Source organism: Gymnodraco acuticeps, unplaced genomic scaffold (genome assembly GCF_902827175.1).
Source record: "Gymnodraco acuticeps unplaced genomic scaffold, fGymAcu1.1, whole genome shotgun sequence".
Classification (NCBI taxonomy): domain Eukaryota; kingdom Metazoa; phylum Chordata; class Actinopteri; order Perciformes; family Bathydraconidae; genus Gymnodraco; species Gymnodraco acuticeps.
The window spans coordinates 8,607,316-8,626,641 of record NW_022992351.1 but is presented as its reverse complement, the minus strand read 5'-3'; the positions used below and the strand labels follow the sequence as shown (position 1 = coordinate 8,626,641).

Here is a 19,326-nt window from a genome sequence, read left to right as displayed (position 1 = left end):
GGACATTGCCAGCTTTATGAGTTGGTGGGGACGGAGACAGTGAGAAAGCAAAGGCGGTTAACAGAGATGTTAGTTCGTCTATCTTCCCCGTCTGGAGGTTGAAGTCTCCGAGAAGTACAGCGGGAGGGCCAGTTTCAGGGATGAGTGAGAGGAGATTATCTAATTCCTCCAAGAAGTCCCCCAAGGCGCCTGGTGGACGGTAGAGAACAACAATGGTTAACTGTATAGGATGGGTTACTGTGACGGCATGGAATTCAAAGGTGGAAGGAGTGAAGTTCGGTAGCTTGAAGAGGGAAAAGCTCCATTTGGGAGAGAGCAGGAGACCAGTGCCACCTCCTCTGCCAGTGGGTCTGGGTGTATGGGAGAAGGAATATGCAGTGGAGAGAGCTGCTGGGGTGGATGTGTTGGATGGAGTAATCCAGGTCTCAGTGAGAGCAAGGAAATCCAGAGACTGCAGGGAGGCATAGCCAGAGATGAAGTCAGCCTTAGGAACAGCTGACTGGCAATTCCACAGGCCACCAGAAACTAGATGTTGGATCTCAGTGGAGCACGTGGGATAGACGAGAGCAGGCCGGTTATATCGATTAGGAGATACACAGGGCCAGTGATAATTGCGAGAAGACACATGAACAGGAATAGAGAAAATACACATGATTATAGCATGCGGGGCTAGAAAACTAAAGAAAAGAGAAATAAGACACCAGCTCGATCAGAGTAGGATTTGCCTCCTCTTTGCCTCCCTCGTGACTCCCGCAGGACTCCAATGTCTTTGTCAGTCTTACTCCCGCAGGACTCCAATGTCTTTGTCAGTCTTCGGCTGTCTGACGCTGAAGCTGACGCTCCAGGAAAGAGCTACCCGAAATGGACGCCTGATTGCTGAGTTCTCACAGCTGTAGGGCCACGGCCCTCTAATTAGTTAACTATCTACAGCTGATGGGCGACAATAGACTGGCCGTGCCTATATTAATGCAGGCTTGAGTGCTGAGACCTGTAAAGCAGGTTTCGCCTGAGCAGATCTGAGATTTAAAATCTCTCAAACGCGATTTAGCCGTTTACGCTACAATAACAATTTATACAGAGTCGAATAAATGAAACAGAGAAGTCTAATTAAACAAGAATATAACTTACAGTGGTTGCTGCGTCAATAGGTAATGTCGTCACCGGGTCCAGATGCACACTGCAGTCACTGCACAAAGCAATCCCATAACTGTTATTTCCTGCCTCTTCCTCCTCGCATTCCCCTCCACCGTCTTCTATCGGTCTTGTCATCCGCCTTTACGCTTGCTCTCTCTTGATATTTGCTGTAACTCACACTTAATCTCTTGTTTGTTCATCCGCTTCCCGTTCAGTCTCCCTGTCGTGGCTGCTTTTCGTCTCCTCTTTACGCTGTGACTTCCTCCTTTGCCGTCTCCCTGTTCCCCTCTGCCTTGTCATCCACCTTTTCTTATTTTTCCTGATATTTCCCAATGTTTAATCTCCTGTTTGTTTACTGCCTCTCATCTCATTCTCTTGTCCCCTGTTGTTTTCACTTTTACCCTCAACAACATCATTGTCATCTCATTTATTCTCAACATCAAGCGATTCTTGTTCCTCTGATGACATACTTAATCTGCGGGTTTGTTCAATCCCTTTGCCTTTTTCATACCCTCTTTTCATGTGTTTTCCTTTTCCTACCCTCTCTTCCTTCAATCCTCTCCTCCCTCCTCCATCCTTGAGGGATAATCATTTCCTTTTTATTCCTCTTTCTGCTCCACCTTATTGAATCCTCTTCCTCTTTATCCCCTCCTCTCTCAGGTCTCTGGATCTGACTGGCCCATTGTTTCTGGGCGGAGTTCCCAACGTACCTGACAACTTCCCGTTTGGATCCAGGGAGTTTATCGGCTGCATGAAGGAGCTGCACATTGACAGCAAGCCGCTGGACTTGGCTGGGTTCATCGCTAACAATGGAACGATCCCAGGTCAGCACTGCGAAAGAATACACCCCTCCCCCTAAAAAAACATCAGTAATGAAACATGTATGCCCAAAATCCTACCTTTATTTTGAAAAAACCCAAAACTCATACCAGAGGTGTGGACTCCAGTCACATGACCTGGACTCCAGAGTAAAATACATGCAGGGAGGGGCGGGAGTTTATTTTGCTGAGCCACCATGCGGCCAATCATATGCGTAGGACACGCTAGGATCATACCATTATGTGAAAGAAGACGCTCCAAAGACAGCAGGTGTAGTGGTACAGGCCAGCTACACAGAGCGACGGGGAGACGCGGCGCCGGATTGAAATGCTAGCGCGTCGGAAAAAGTCAAGAAATGAGCGAAAACCGAAAAAAGAAGCAGCATCTGGCTGCATTTCAATGATATTGGAGAAAGCAAAGCTGAGTGCAGGATTTGTAAAATGAAAATAACCTTCAGAGCAGGGTTTTCTTTTGGTAACCACTTATTGTCAGAGGTGGGAGAAGTTCAGATCTTGTACTTGAGTAAAAGTTCCAGAGTGTAGGAATACTCGGTTACAATAAAAAGTCCTGCATTCAAAATGTTACAAGTAAAAGTACAAAAGTATTAGCATAAAAAAATAGTTAAAGTACCACCTGCAGAGGGATCTAGATTCAGGTGTTCTTTTCCCCATAGAGACCGCCTCGCTGCACATTATCCCTAGCATAAAGATAGATTGTGGGTCCCTTACAACATGTTGTACACAGTGGAAATAAACATTCTGGTCACCTTAACATCAGGGATTTTATACATTAAACTCCTTCTGAATCAAACCGTCACGATAGCCTCACCTTCAAATAGAAAAAAACATGTAACTTTACCAGCAGAGAGAAAATGGATTATTAAATTATTAATGTGAATAAAGAGCAGTTTGATTATTAAGTATTATTCTGTTGATCGATGTCATTACATTTGGTGAAAAGCACATAATGACTTGTTTAAGACTCGGTTTTTCAAAGTTTAAGACTTGGACTTGACTTGAACTTGCCCATCCTGACTTGAGACTTGACTTGGACTTGAGCGCAAAGACTTGAGACTTGACTTGGACTTGAGCGCAAAGACTTGAGACTTGACTTGGACATGAGCGCAAAGACTTGAAACTTACTTGTGACTTGCAAAACAATTACTTGGTCCCACCTCTGACTCATACACATACTCTAGCTGTAATTAGTTTAAGTATTTCTCCAGGCTGCTAGTTAACACAGTAATGTGATTGTGTTGTTGGAATTAACCTAAACATAAACAATTAATGAAAAATTGTAAAAATAAGGTTTGACACCCCATCTTTGTGATATTTCTAGTCAAGTACTATTACGAGGCAAGAAATTGAGAAGTTCAGAGCTTTTGCAGAGAAAATGTTAATATTGAGTTCCTCCTATAACGTACAATTAAAGTTCATCCCTAACTATGCACATTGGTAACTGCATTTTGTAATTGAGCTGAGGCGTGAACAGACACCATGATTTATTATCATGACATACATTATGCTGACAGATTTCTGTGAACTTGATTGTTGATTAAAATGTCTCTGCTGCTTGTTAAAGGTTGCAGCGCGAAGCTTCCCTTCTGTAAGTCCAACCCCTGTCAGAATGGAGGAACCTGCCATGTGAGCTGGGAGACTTTCTCCTGCGAATGTCCGCTCGGGTACGGAGGAAAGGACTGCAGCCACGGTGAGATGATACATGAGTTTATTTTCATCCAGAGCCAACCTTTATTGTGACACTTAGTTATAATAATAATAACAACAAATGAGACAGTGACTGAGATAATTGGCCGTTTCTTTCTCACCTTCAGTGGCCTTTATTTGTAAGAACTAATTATACTAATGGCACATTAATTAGTAAATAATGAACTTCGGTTAACATAACCTGTTTTAATGAGCTGCTACACACTTTGGTACTTCCGTAGTTTAAATTCAGAAGTGCTATGGCATTAATCCATTCAGGTTAATGCCTTATTCTTCAATTCAGCATTTTCTTTCAGCACTCTTCTTGTACTTCTTCCGCATTTAGTGCTGAGCTTTCACAGCTGCAGGCCTTTAAAGGCCCTGTCACACTGTCCCGAAATTGACACCCGATGGACACACGATAAAGGAAATGTTCAAATTTGGCTGTGATCGTAGCAACATCGGGCCATTCGTGAGGGCATCTAAGCCATCGTATGACCGCCGGTGGAGTTTCTCAGGCTCCGGCAGCAACTTCGTGAGCGGCAACTTCGTAAGGCACTCGTGAGGGCATCTTGTCAAATCGTGTCATCTTCGTGTTATCATCGGTGCATTCACCCTCACTCTGATCGGGGCGAATGCCCGATGGCACCGATGATAACAAGATGCCCTCACGATGGCCTTACGAAGGGCACAATTGACACACGAATTCAACACGAAAATGAACCTTCGCAAGGTCCTTCGGAAATTTTTTGGCATGCCAAAGATGTTGCCACCGCTCACGAAGTTGCTGCCGGAGCCTGAGAAACTCCACCGGCGGTCATACGATGGCTTAGATGCCCTCACGAATGGCCCGATGTTGCTACGATCACAGCCGAATTTGAACATTTCCTTTATCGTGTGTCCATCGGGTTGTTTTATTGCACAACAAAATCATGTAAACATATTATGTAAATAACCCAATTTGTGTTCTGTGAAACTAAAAAGGATATAATATATTATTTTGAAGGACAGTTGACAGGAAGTTGTTGTTGTTATGGAAACAACATTACGGAGAAGACGTAATATTTTCTACATATAAAGACGGATAAAGTAAAGAACAAAGTCTGAAGATATCAGTACAGTATCATAGTACTGTAACATAATTATTTTTGGTACTTTCATTGCAGTTGTATGTCTTAAATGTAATGTAAATGTTGCCTTCGTGTGTGGTTCGGGGCCATCTTCGTGCGAAATTCAAAATTCCATATTCGTGTGTCCATCGGGTGTCAATTTCGGGACAGTGTGACAGGGCCTTAAGAGTGTGTGAGAAAAGTGAGTGTATAAGTGCAATGGATGGATGCATTCCTGATGCATTCCTGAATGCGTTAGTATCAACCTTTGAAGGTGTTGACTGACTGAAATAACAAGGTACAATTGGTGATTCCCTTTTATTCCATATATTTTCTACAAACTAAATGTTCAAAGGTTATAAGACGTATGTTTTGCCTGTCAGTATAACAAACACGTAATATCCGCTGATTAAAGTTAGCATTACACAACATGTTGTTTTGACTTTAAGTCCTTCTTAACATTATCGGGGCATATATGTAATCATTGCTCAGACGCAAACAATTTATTTCTGCTTGGTCAAAATATTTAACTTTTGTATTCACTATCTTTCCTTCCCCCTCCCCCTCAGTGATGTCACACCCCCATCGCTTCCTGGGTAACAGCGCCCTCTGGTGGGACCTAAAGAACGACGTGACCATCTCCACGCCCTGGTACCTGGGCCTGGTGTTCAGGACCAGAGCACGAGAGGGGACGCTGCTGCAGGCCCAGGCCGGCCAGTACACCAGCCTGCTGTTCCAGGTGGGCCTGAACACACACACACACACACACACACACACACACACACACACACACACACACACACACACTCACTCACTCACTCACTCACTCACTCACTCACTCACTCACTCACTCACTCACTCACTCACTCACTCACTCACTCACTCACTCACTCACTCACTCACTCACTCACTCACTCACTCACTCACTCACTCACTCACACACACACTCACACACACACTCACTCACACCAAAGAAGAGAGACTATTTTCAGTGCCTCTCCCTCTAGTCTATCTAGTGGTTCTTATTCCCGGCTCTGCCTCTGCCCCTCCCTGTTTGTTTTTTTCCATTTTAGCATTGGCATACATTTGGAGAGCTTTAGCCGCACCAAAACATAAATGGCAGCATTATGCTGTACCATAAAACAATGCTGCACATTTTAAGCCTAATCTCACCCGGCAGCAGGATACAAAATGAAGCGTGGGTTGCTAAATGTGTTAACAGCGGTCACGTCGATTATGGGGATGATACTTATGTCTCAAAGTCATTGTGGTTCCATTCGGTGTGTAAAACAACATTATCGTCTTCTACTTAAGACAACCGTGTAAAAATAAGGTAGGTTTTATCTGTAAATGATGTACATTTCTTCCATTTTCAACATCCAATGGTATTGAATTAGCAGCATCTATGGGTGCAGCCAAGATTTCAATTTCACACTCCCCCACACAGACAGACACACACACACGAGCCTCAGTCTCTTGATATTTTATTCCTTTCCTCACATTCTCTTATGTGTATGTGTTCCTCAGGTGATAAATGGTCAGCTGGTGTTCTCGGTGACGCGTGGGTCGGCCAGGCCGGTGCGTCTGCGGTTGGATCAGGTTCAGGTGTCAGACGGCCAGTGGCACGACGTCCAACTGGAGCTGCGAGACGTCCGCAGCGGCCGCGAGACGCGATACGTCGCCACGCTGCGGCTCGACTTCGGACTATATCAGGTAAAAGACGTGATACAGACTTCGGAAAGCTTGTATCAAAAAATAAACTTGGGAACGTTTTTTAGGACGGATTGAATGTTCCTACAAAAAAGGAAGCACAGATATAAATGAATAACAAGGTTTATATCATATTTTCTTTACTAAATCAAAGAGCCTTCATTTCTCTCAACAATACATTTGCTGGTGTTTTTTCCAACACCAATAACAGATAAACAACCTTAATTGACTGTGTTCAATTGGAAATATGATTTTTTTCCTAGCTCTAATTAATTTGTTTTGCAGATACTCTGGTGGACAACATTTCTCAGTCAGTAGATACGTTACATTTATCATGAAGCATTTGAATATGAATAAAGGCAAGAGAAATCCTTTTTAATATCCTCTGATCTGAAATATCAAACACTTCCTGCTGTGAGCCAGTACAGTGGAGGAGATCATTCAGAAGATATGAGCAAATTGCAAAAGCATTTATATATTATATTACTTGGGTGTGAGCTTAGATCTGATACATGGCATGAAATCCTTCCACAGCATGGTTTCTGACATTGTTCATAACCCTTGACTCACAAAAATGTGGGCTTGAAATCCTTCTTATTTCTGGTGAATTAATATCAAATCTTACGAGATGATGTTTGTTGAGCCCGTACATGTGTTTATTTGCGATTTGTAAATATCTAAAAGAGGCATGCTGCACACAGAAAATGAAGCACTCTGTGTTATTTTCACATTTATCTCACTTCAAGAAAAAACGACATGCTTTGTTTTTCATGCTGATTCTTAAATGATCTGCCAGCCAGTGAAGCCTTTCATCTTTCCATTGTAGTTCACCAGGCTATCCTTCAAAGTGCATCAAGTTTTACGCTGAGGTGCAGAAAAGGCTTTTAAACACACCATCATTGGCATTGTAACTGCCAATTAAATAGTCATTCCCTGTGAAAGTTGTTGGCATGTGTTCAGCTGTAATCAGGCAGATCCCACCCTCCATCTTCCTCCGCTGCTGAATCGGTGCTACAGGGGGCTCATTGATTTGTTTCCATGGTTGATGCAAGCTAAGTTGCCTGTCAGCATTGCTCCACAACACTGTCAGTGTTATCAGTCGGGTATTGACCTTCTCCACAATGACTGCATGTTATTGTTTTCTTTTATTTACTGATGTCAATCATTTACCCTGCAGCCCCCCCCCCCCCCTCCTCCCCGCTTTACTGACATAAGCTTCATTAAACATGACTACTAACTCATATTGAGGTAAATATAAAAGAGTCCCTTCCAATATATTTTTTATGGAAAACATCTTTATATTCTTTCATTTAAAAGATTCTTTCTATTTTACTGTTTATACCTGGCAATATACATTTTTTATTGCATATTGTAACAGGACTGGGCAGATAAAGAGAAAAGTGGTAGTGCAGCAATCACGACAGAGGCAGTGTTCAAGTCCAAAAAAGAGGCTTTATTGCTGTTAAACTCAAAAATACCTTTAACTATAGAAAGGCTAACGTAGCCGGGCCGCTAACCGACTTACCAGCTTACAAACTGTTTCCTCACGCTGGGAGTCTCCTGCTCCCTCCATGTGCCACACACAACTGAGCAACTCTAGGTGCTTTTGTCTCCCTTGAGGGAGTGATTAGCACCAGGTGTGAGGTCTCCACACCTGCTCCCAATACTGTTAATTGGAAGCGGGTGGAGCCACCTATTGGGAATGTAGGTGTCTCCCACTACTCTGCCTCTCAGTCCCTGACAATATGTTTAAACAAAGCTTGTTGGTTGAGGAACTTCCTTCCTTCGTGACTGATTCTTTTTCACCGGTTGTGTTGACTGCTTTGATATTTACATATAAAATATAAATTGAGTTCTACGTTGTCGCATAATCATACTCAAATGTGCCCCATGTGCATTTTTGTTCAGGTGTTCAGTTTCCATAAATATTAATAACATCTCTGCCATTCCCCTCTCCATGGGTCCCATTACCTCTCTCTCTCTCTCTCTCTCTCTCTCTCTCTCTCTCTCTCTCTCTCTCTCTCTCTCGCTCTCCCCCCTTAGGGAACAGTGATAGTGGGAAATGAGATTCATGGTCTGAAGGTGAAACATCTGCATGTGGGAGGAGTGCTGGGCTCCGGAGAGGTTCAGAACGGGATAAAAGGATGCATACAGGTGGGTGATTTGAAATTCCTAATAACGATTAATTTAAACGATTGCTGGGGAAAGATGGAAATATTGGCACAAACTGTAATAAATGCAAATGTGCTTAGGAACAAGTTTAGGATAGATTTAGAACATTAAATGAATGAAGCTGCCAATTTATTTTATTTTTTTAACATCTCTCTCTCTTTGTACAGGGTGTTCGGCTGGGTGTACGTCCTGACTCCCCCCCTCTGCCCCGCCCCTCCAGAGCTGTGAAAGTAGAGACCGGCTGTAATGTAGGAAACCCCTGCGTCTCGTCTCCTTGCCCCGGCCACAGCCGCTGTACCGACCAATGGGAGCGTCACACCTGTCTCTGCGAACCTGGTGAGTGAACACAGAGATGATGCTGCTGCTGTTAGACGAGGTGCCATCCTTGAATCTTTGAGCAAGCAGGATTAACAAATGAAAATATGAAATTGATATTCTCATTTATGTGAATACAAAGGATAATAATACAAGCAGCAGAGAAGGAAGGATGCCAATTGGTCAGTTCATTTGTGATATTGTACTGTTTGGACAGCGCCGTTGCAGCTGTGTGAATGGTGTCACAAGCCGTTGTTGTGATGTCAGTGTAAGGGTTTTTAAAAAGGAGACAAAGCTTAAACACTTTAATTTAAGAAAGTTGTAAAATAAGATGACATTTATTTTGTATTATTGATATATGTAAATTACTTCTTGTTGGTCCTTGACATATTTGCCGTTTAAGAACACCTCATTAGTGGGAAATTACTTTAAAAAATGCTGAGATCATTAGTTACTGTTAAACAACAAAAAATTGAAGTCATTCAAATGAATTTCTGATAATAAATTCATGATTGAGAGCTTCTGAAGTCAATTGGAACAGCAAGGATTTGCAATATTTCTTTTTTATTTTATATTACCTAAGGATTATTGACTGATCAGATTGTTTTACTATCTCAAAAAAACAATGGAATTTAAGACTTGGAACAACTTGCTGTCTATTAATGGCTTGCCTATCATCATTTATTGACAATTAATAATCTGGCCAAACGACACAGCCAAGAACAATTTAGCACTTCAGTCGGGCGCGTTACATTGCATGTGTGCTATCCTTTGCATCAGGGAAATGTTCCTAATGTTTTATATTATTTAATTGAACACATTTTGGACATGGATGTGAGAGAATTGACGTGTTAAAGGCGTATGTAAAAGAAGCCAAAAGACTAAGAGAGACAGGAAAAGGGAATAATTACAGCGCTGCCATATCTGCGTAGGTGTCTGCCAGCGCTCTAACTGGGTTAAACAGATATTTGGGAACGCATAATGAGGCCTCATCCACATGAGACCAGGAGGAAGAGACTGACTGCAGGCGAACTCCCAAAACCTCCTTAGTCAGGTGAACATAATGAGGAAGAATTCATGTGGAGAAGAAGAAGAGTGGAGAAGAGGAGGGACACATTATACTCTATAGATAAAAGTGGTGAGAGAAAGAAGAAAACGAAATACAGAGAGATGAAAAAGAGGCTAAGAAGAACAGAGAGACTGAACATTTGAATGATTAATGAAGAGAACAAGGCGTGTGACAGAAATAGTGTAAAATAACCCCAAAAGTTTTGAGGCAAGAGGAAATATTGGAGAAGAAAGAGGTCGAGAGAAAGTCAAATCAAACACTGGTGACACGTCTGGGAATAGACCCACACACAGCTGGCAGAAAGGCACGATGAGACATACATACCATACAAGTGAGGGGAAATTAACATGACAGATGCAAACACAATAGAGAAAGAAGTGTGAAGGCAAAGAAGAGGGTGAAGAGCGATATTTCATGTTTATTTAAGCTGTATTAGCAGCTACTGAAGCAACAGCTGCAGTTCAGTTCTCTGGTATTGATTAAACAGACCAGACCAACCAAGCAGAGATGATTAAAAGAGGTTATCTATATTAATGATTAAAGAGAGACAAGATCCCAGATTGGAAAGCAAATAATGAAAAAGCGACCACTTGAAAGACGAATCCAATAGAAGGAAATGGAGAAAGTATCCAGACAACTTTTTAATCTCTACGTTGATCAATCTGAGCAGCCACTATCCAGCCTCATCTCGGCATGGATCTGTCCGTAGATATATCTGGAGATGTGCTGTTACCATCTGGACTAGTTTGAGAACTTCAAATGCACAACAATGTTCTGTTAGCCTGTTCATTAGATGCTATATTTCAATACAGTTGCTATTCTGCATTCCCAGTCAATACATAATAACATGTTCCAACATTTGGGTGAGCTTTTTGATAAACAGCCACTATTCATGTATCACAGTTAGGATCAGGTTATACCCTCAAAGCTTTATCATCATACATCATGCTTATCAGGCTTTATCAAAATCCTTACTAGGCTAGTTCCACTCTTCTTCCAATACAATGAAAACAAAGGAGGAACCAGTGCATTATACATAGAGATAGCTTTATTAACACCAAATTAACAAATGCCCTCTACTCTCTATTGGTGGTGTTTGTGCCTTATTCTTTTCCCCTGTTGCCGTCTGAAGACATATACTACTCATGGTTGGTTGTATAAACAGTAACTATTGGGACAAAGAACTAAACGTTTTGGAAATATTGTCTGACATTTTCTCCTAAAAGGCACAAAAAACACTTTTAATTGAATTAAAAACAAAAAAACAAAACAATATGCTATCCAGGGCTCTCGACTAACTTTTTTCCCCATCCTCCCGGAACCGTCCCGAAATACAATCTAAGCCGTCCCGAAATTAATGTGTACCGTCCCGAATTTAAAATGTTAGTTTTTCTACATTATCATTAGTTAAAATCATTCAAAGTGACTTTTAACATAAATAAAACATCATACAAATCATTAGATGATAATTCATTAACCTTTTTATTTGAGTAAATCATTCAATCACATAAACAAAGGCCAAATGTATTTAAACAAACACACAAACGAGAAAATTACTCTAATTTTGAATCCAATCAAGTCCCATCCAATTAACAAAAAAATCCAACACTGTCCTGAAGACAGAACCCAGAGTAACCACTAACCAGGATGACAGTCTGTAACACAGTCAGGAGACCTTTACAAACGGCCCCGCCCCCTCGCACACAGACGGGAGAGAGAGATCTCGCCTGGATTGGAAAGCTCGAAAATACATCATAGACGCATGTTGTAGTCTTATTGCATATTAGAAACGGAGTTGGCGAAACTAAAACTGCGATATAATGTGTATGTAGCAATAATACATATGACATATATGTTTTAAATGTCTCCAGTACCGATAAAAAGTCCGATAACGTCGGAGCTTAACGTTACCACTGTCTTTAATAATTCCGGCCCGGGGCCCGTTTAACACCGGGGCTCGATACCCATCCCTAGATGGGGAGAGGCAGCATATTGCTAAGGACTAAATACGATGGAGAGTTCTCTTCTCAGCCTTATTACCCATAGGGGATGAATAGGAGTAGGCTAAGTAAATAAAGAGGCCGGCGCTCCAGGGTCTGGTTCTGCTGTGCGTTTTTGTGATGTAACGGTAAAACATTTCAGAATTCCTCCACGGGATGCCATTGTACATCACTCAACCCGCGAAATACACACACTCAGTAGGCTACATAGCTAGACCCGAGAATTTGCGTGCCAGGAATTCGCGGGCACAGCCAGCTGTGTGGCTGGCTGACAGCCAGCGGCACAGCTGTAGCTACGTGTGTGTGTGTATTTCGCGGGTTTCTAAATGTTTTGTGCGTGTGTGTTTATGTTGACAAGGAGGTTTAATAACTGTGTGCTACACAAAACGTGCAGTCGGTTTCATTTTCATCGCCGTTTGTAGTAGAGTTAGCAGGGTATTTTTATTTTAACTCTCGTCCCAAATTCGTCCCAAAATTATTTTCTATCCTCCCCGACACTATTTTTTTCAGCCCCGGGACGACGGGACGTCCTTAAGCTCGAGCCCTGATGCTATCGAGTTCAAGTATGGGCTGTGATTGGCCAGTCTCATTGTTGCCATAAAAGACAGGAGCGCAAAATAGTACACGGTTCTATTTTAACAGCCACAAGCAGCCCCATAAGTCACAGAGACGTGAAGTGAGGCGAGGCTTCAAGCCAATAGTGGTTTTTTATAAGTGACCGGTGGCAGGTTGGCGTTTCAGCTGAACACAGACTGCCTCAGCACTAAAGTTGATTATTTCACTTCTCTGTAAGTTAACTTAACCAAACTAAATAGTGCTTCTAATTAGAGATCTCAGTGTCTTCCTCCAGATGAAAGAAGAGAAATCAAAGGAAAGTTTTCCAAGAAAGAAAAGTTTGATAATGAGAGCACAAGATTAAAGCGGAGGGGAAGGGAGTCAAAGAGAGGGGAGTGAGAAAGTTTCATGGAGGATAAAGTTTGTGAGCTAGCCTCAGGCCCAACAGCATGGCAGAGGAAGCACAGAGGCGCTGATATCCCTGTAGTATCCTACAGTAGCCGCGAGCTAATGCTAACACCTTGACTCATTAACATGGAGAACACAGGCAGAGAGAGGCTGCACACACACACACACACACACACACACACACACTCACACACACACACACACACACACACACACACACACAGAGCATATGCACAAGTCATCTTCATAGGCATGCACTTATTTACTGTAAACACACACTGTCTCTCATTATCATTATCTTTAATTAACACAATGAGCATTAAACATGGAGACTGTTAAACAATGAATGTTGTTTTGAGACAAATCAAAGTTTAATAAGGGCAGGGAGCGAAAAATAAAAAAGGAGAGGTGCACTCTGAATAATTCCCTTTCATGTGCGTGTTTATGTGTGTGTGTTTTGTCCTGATGCTGAAACTTGCCCAATGGGTATCTCATCAGCGCCTCTGATTCATGCAGTGCACACACACTCGGAGACAAGGTCCTGCATGACAAAGCACCGAGACATCTGTCCTCCTCATCTTCCTTTATGAGTAGGCATACAGTATGTACTCCTGTGTGTGTATGAATATGAATACATTGGCAGTCTCAGCTTGTTGCTACAGGCTAATTTACAAGAGTGAATCATTTGAATGTAATCTGATAAATTACAGCCAGGTTGATTTATGTCTGCTTGAGTTCCCAGAGCTGTTTAAAAACCAACTCAATGACATGTAAAAAACATATGGTCAGGATTTGAGAACAGGAACCGCTCTTACTGTAGTAATAAATCACTTATCAATGTTTCCTCCTTTATGTTGCAACATTAAATGTGTGATTGAAAACAACACATGCAACATAAATATTTCTTCAGATGGAGTTTATCAGAAAGTCTATTATATGAGGTTGTTGGGTTAGGGTGTTGTGTGCAGCTGCAGCAGATTGAGCTCGGACCCTCTGGGATGAAAAGGAGAGATTTATGAGTTTCAAGCTGGATTTCTTTTATTCAACCTGCAGTATCCTCAAGGTGCTGAATCAGGGCGAAGTTGTTCTCTGTGACAAATGACTCCTCCCTTAGGAATGGCATTTATTGATCAGGTTTGATATTAAAACTAGAATGTAGCGGTATTTGGCTCTGCTGTACTGATATATGAATAGTACATTGGAGAGCTTTTCAGAAATATGCTATTTGAAGAAAGTTTGAGCTACGTGTATCAATCCTGACGCAGGCAAGGTTTCTTTTTTGAACTTTAACTCATTGGCCCTCATTGTTTATTCACACTGCAGGTCTCTTTGAGTTTTACAGTCAGCATAGCTACACTTTCTGCTTGATATCTAAAATGTAAACTCCAAAATCAACCTGTTATTTCAGTAAACAAACCGACAATGTTAATGTTTATGTGGACTCTCAGTGTGAGCGACCACTCGACATACACATTGAGCTGAATTATCAATGGTATTATTCTGTTGTTCCCAACCTTTCAGCTGTCAGAGAAGAGAACGTTGGATACACAGAGGGGGAATGGATGTTTCAGTGAACAGATGCTTCTTGTTTCTCTTTCTGATTGTGGTTGTAATGTAGAGAAACAAAGCTGGTGTTGTGTACATTCAAGTGTCTAAAGCCAGACATGAAGCTGTGAGACACATTAGATAGCTGGAGAGGCATAGCTTAGGAAAAACACTTTAGGACCCTGAGTGTGAAAGACAAAAAAGTACAGACACACCCATGATTTACAGATATCTTTCGTTTTATGGGCTCAAGCCCCCCCCCCCCCTCTCTCTCTCTGTCTCCCTCATATTGTTTTGACAAGGCCAGTGTCATTATAAGAGTCTGAACACAGCCAAGGCTGTCGACGCCTCTCTCTGTCAGTTGCCATGGTGAAAGTGTAAAGATGCATACGGCAGATAGAAGATGATGGAGTGTGTGAGACAAAGGGACCGAAGTGAAGACCAAGAGTGAGGAACGTGAGGGAACAAATAAGAAACAGAAGGCTGTGTGTGTGTGTGTGTGTGTGTGTGTGTGTGTGTGTGTGTGTGTGTGTGTGTGTGTGTGTGTGTGTGTGTGTGTGTGTGTGTGTGTGTGTGTGTGTGTGTGTGTGTGTGTGTGTGTGTGTGTGTGTGATTGTACGTGAACACAAATAGTGAAACGAATAATTGGAAACGGAACAATAGCTGTAATTATCTTTTTTCAGGAATAATACAACTATAATTCCTGAAATATTTTCAAGCAAGACAAAGAAAGAGCAAGTTAGATAACATTTATAAAAAGCAAGGACAGTGTGTGTTGTTATAGGGTCTCACATGCAAATAAAAGTGCGGGTTTGCAGTTTCACAAAGAATGGTATACTGTAAGCCAGGAAGAAATATGTAAAGAATACTGTCCTTAGAAACCTTGTGTGTGTTCAAAGCTGAGGCCAAGGCCACAGTCCTGAAAGCAGAGCGCTTTCTGTGTTTTCTATAGAGGAACACATTAAAGCAGACCTCACACATGTTTGTCAGCTCCAGAGGGAGGAATGCAGACCTCAACAAGCCGCTCACACACTTCTGTCACACTTCAATCTATAGGGACGTCCTTCTATTCAATGCTGGTAAATGAAAAAGCAGCCTGAAAGCAGAAGTCGACGCTGGGGGGGGGGGGGGGGGTTTATGTGTGAGGCAGAGATTTTCTTGGTGAAAGAGTCAGTGTGATCAGTGGGCCGAATGTAATACCTTGACATTGTTGTTTTCTATTTCTTGATGTGTGTATTTTATCTTGGAGCAACTGAGCTTCAGTCACACTTCAATCTATGAAATCGTTTTTGCATTTTCTGGCACATTTGAATGTATATCAGTTTTATAATAATATGACTCATTCCTCTGTGCCAGTTTGAATGTGTGAATATCTTCTTTTGTAATGTTCCTTCCTTACATTTACGCCTCAATGTGACAGATGATAGACCGTAATGACGAAGGACAGAGAGATAGGAGTGTGAAATACAACAACGTTTCCAAGGCTGGAATTGAAACCCTGAGACACTTTGGTTATTAAGCTTCCTGAAAGAAAGAAATATAAACCAGATTAAATAAGAATAAAAAGGAAAAAACCACAATGGATACAAAATCATTCAAATACCATTGAGTATACATTTTTAAAAATGCTTTTATTTCCATTCCAACATGTCTTATAATGCCGCTTAGTTACATCATATTTTAATGTATGACATGTATACAGGTACATTAAAGACTAAATAATACAGCAATTATGTTCTTTTCAAATGAAAAGCAGGTCTGGGTGAGAGGTCTTCTTTATTTGTGCTAAATACCCTCCGAAGTGTGTCTGAAGCACTCAGCTTTAGTCACCAGATTAAAGAGGTGTGTTATGTGCTCGCCTGTATTGCCACATAGGAGGCTGGTGTGTGTGTGTGTGTGTGTGTGTGTGTGTGTGTGTGTGTGTGTGTGTGTGTGTGTGTGTGTGTGTGTGTGTGTGTGTGTGTGTGTGTGTGTGTGTGTGTGTGTGTGTTTGCGTGCGTGTGTGTGTGTGTGTGTGGAGTGTCTGGGGATTGCATTGAAGTGTGTGACGGCTTCGTTCACCGTGCTGTTTAGGCGCACACTGAAGTGTAATGTGGGAAAGTGGCTGGTTGAAGTGAGCTGTCTGCGCTTTTACGTTGGAAAATTCCTCCGCTATTACCGTGAGAGGCGTTTCAACTTTTTCTCCATTGACGCCATTTTTTTCTAATGAGTTTATCTTTAGCCGGTACAACATTCCTCAGGCCTCACTCTGACAATTCTGTACACATGTATAGGCTATTATAGAGAGGACAACAACTAAATATGCAAGACTACAGCTCAGGATACATGTCAGTATAATTGGTTTTTGATTATTTGATTTATTAGGTCAATTTAGTTTATACATTGTTTGAAAATAGTACATTTCCTGGCCAAAGATGACATCTTCAAATTGTTTTTTGACCAACCAACAGTCCAAATCCCAAATATATCCACAAACATAATATGAAACATTTAAACTGAACCAGAACATGTGTTTGCCTTTTTGCGTGCGTTACTGCACAGTACTGGTCCAGAGGATTGATTACCATCGACAGGGCCGGCCCTTGGCATAGGCAGTATAGGCGAATGCTAACGGCGCATCAATCTATGGGGGGCGCCCAGTAAAAACCAGAGGTTTATGTTAAATAGTTCTTCTTTTGAAATAATGGTTTTAGTGTGCAATTATAGGTTTTAATTTTGTATTTGTGTTAATTTAAAATAAATCAAACTCCCAAAAAACGTATACAGCTTTTATTAACATTGGAATTTACTGTGTAAGCGGCCGCGGGGGGAGAGCTTTAGAGAGCTCTCTCCTGAAAGACTGAGAGGCTCTGATAACCTCAGCTCTGTGAGGTAAAGGCACACCTTTATATGATCATTATAGTTATACAAAAATAAGAGAATAGATTTTCATCTATTCTCTTATAGTATAAATACTATATGACAGTAAAAAAAAGTTGTTATTAATAAACAAGAATACAGTTTGAAAGGGGAGTGATTTGTAAAATATCCATAAAGAAAAAGAAAATCTGCTTACAGTTCTGTTTCATATGGGTGTTGAGAGATGCATCCATAGATCTCCTAATGTTGCTCTCAAAGTGCATCAGATTGATGCTTTTAACTTCAATATTAAAAAAAAAAATCTTCCCGGGGGAGCATGCCCCCCGGACCCCCATAGAGGAGGATAGGTCCCCTCCACTTAAATCATGTTCACATGGATAGGAAACTAATTACATTTGCACACATCTTGTGTCCATATCTTTCTGTTTTGGTGGTCATGCCACAACCGTGCACGTGCATGCATGCGCGAGTCATAGTGAGTGTCTGCATTTTGGGGGGGGCGCCAGCTAAAATCTTGCCTAGGGCAGCAAATTGGTCAGGGCCGGCCCTGACCATCAAGCCCAATGGCTGCACCAGCTGAAGGCCATCACATACTTCATCTGACTGCCTCAGTTGCCTTTTTAAGGGCATTAACAAGCATAATTTATTGTCATTATGCAGCAAAGGGTTCCACAACAAAATGCAGTTGTGGCTTAATCCATTATGCCATACTCGAGAAACATGACGAAAAAAAATATATAAAAAGTGCATTCCTAAATGCACTTTAAAGCATGCTTTAAATATTAAACAGGAGGAATGTTTACGAGGTAAAACAATGGGGAATTTCTTAGAGGATATTTAAAATCAAAGTCAACAACTGGAAAACATTATCCACTGACGTTTGAGTCCACCACCTCTCGTCTCACCGGAGTCCTGCTCTGTCCTGCAGCCCCCCCCACGTTACGTTGTCACGTGCAACAGCTTGATGCAGGAAGCCAAGAGTGGAACCACTGTCCTGTCGCTGGGTCAGCCTTTGTCTCATTCTTCTGCGACCTAACACCAGCCAGGAGCAGGCTGGTTGGTGGAATAGCCTTTTAGGTCATAGCTGGGGTAGCTTAGCTCCCCCTCAGCGCTTCCCCTCTCCTCCAGTGGTGATCGGCTCAAGGCCTGCTGCTCTTAATCCAATCACCTCGCTTCCTTCTCGACATGGATGGGTTTTCCTCTTCCACAGGCAAAGTGCTCCAGCTAAGAAATGAAGTGAAGTTCATTAGAGTTATCACGTGCTTTATCTGCACAAGCTTCTTTCAGAATAGCAGCTTTACATACGTATATTGCAGCAGAAAAGCCTCTTTATGTGTATTGACACTATTCTACACTATTCTCACCCTTTGAGGTATTATTTGTAATGCTCAGCTTTTGTTCGTGGTTACATTTTTGAAATGTCTATCTTTTTATATATTCCTTTTCTAGAGCAATAGTGATGATTTTCTTTGAGAGGCAGTGGTGCTTTGTGTTTCAGTGAACGGCAACACTGTAATGCACAGTTGTGGCACAGCTGGAGTGTGTCGGGAGAGTGGCGTTTACGTTTTTGAAATCACTGATTAATGTTTGAGATGTGTACTTGTAACATGACAGGTTATTATTTCTGGTACGTGAATGGAAAATTGAGCGGCGTTCTGCATATTGAAATTGCATATTGTTGTGTTGCTCTTTGCTCATGATTGTAAATGTGAAGGACTTTTTCACAGACATTATTTTGAATTCCTGTGCCTTTGTCTGATCATTTTGAGTTTTTTATTATTTAAGAATATTTAATGCAGTATTTCATAAAGACTAAATTGGTTAAAGACTTAAATATCAAACAGATGTACTTCTCTGATATTACGATACAGTAGAGTTAAAGCTATCACAAATTGACTTCTATTTCTATTATGTTCCTTTTCTATCCA

The 19,326-nt window shown here is 41.6% G+C and overlaps 1 protein-coding gene across 1 annotated transcript in view; it reads left to right on the top strand.

Moving 5' to 3' along the window:
• Window positions 1-19,326, top strand: part of celsr3 (cadherin, EGF LAG seven-pass G-type receptor 3) — a 131,321-nt gene that overhangs the window by 70,082 nt on the left and 41,913 nt on the right. Inside the window, 6 exon segments of the mRNA XM_034209136.1 lie at window positions 1,795-1,958; window positions 3,535-3,660; window positions 5,335-5,504; window positions 6,293-6,478; window positions 8,519-8,629; window positions 8,815-8,983. Of these exon segments, the coding sequence (XP_034065027.1) occupies window positions 1,795-1,958; window positions 3,535-3,660; window positions 5,335-5,504; window positions 6,293-6,478; window positions 8,519-8,629; window positions 8,815-8,983 (926 nt within the window).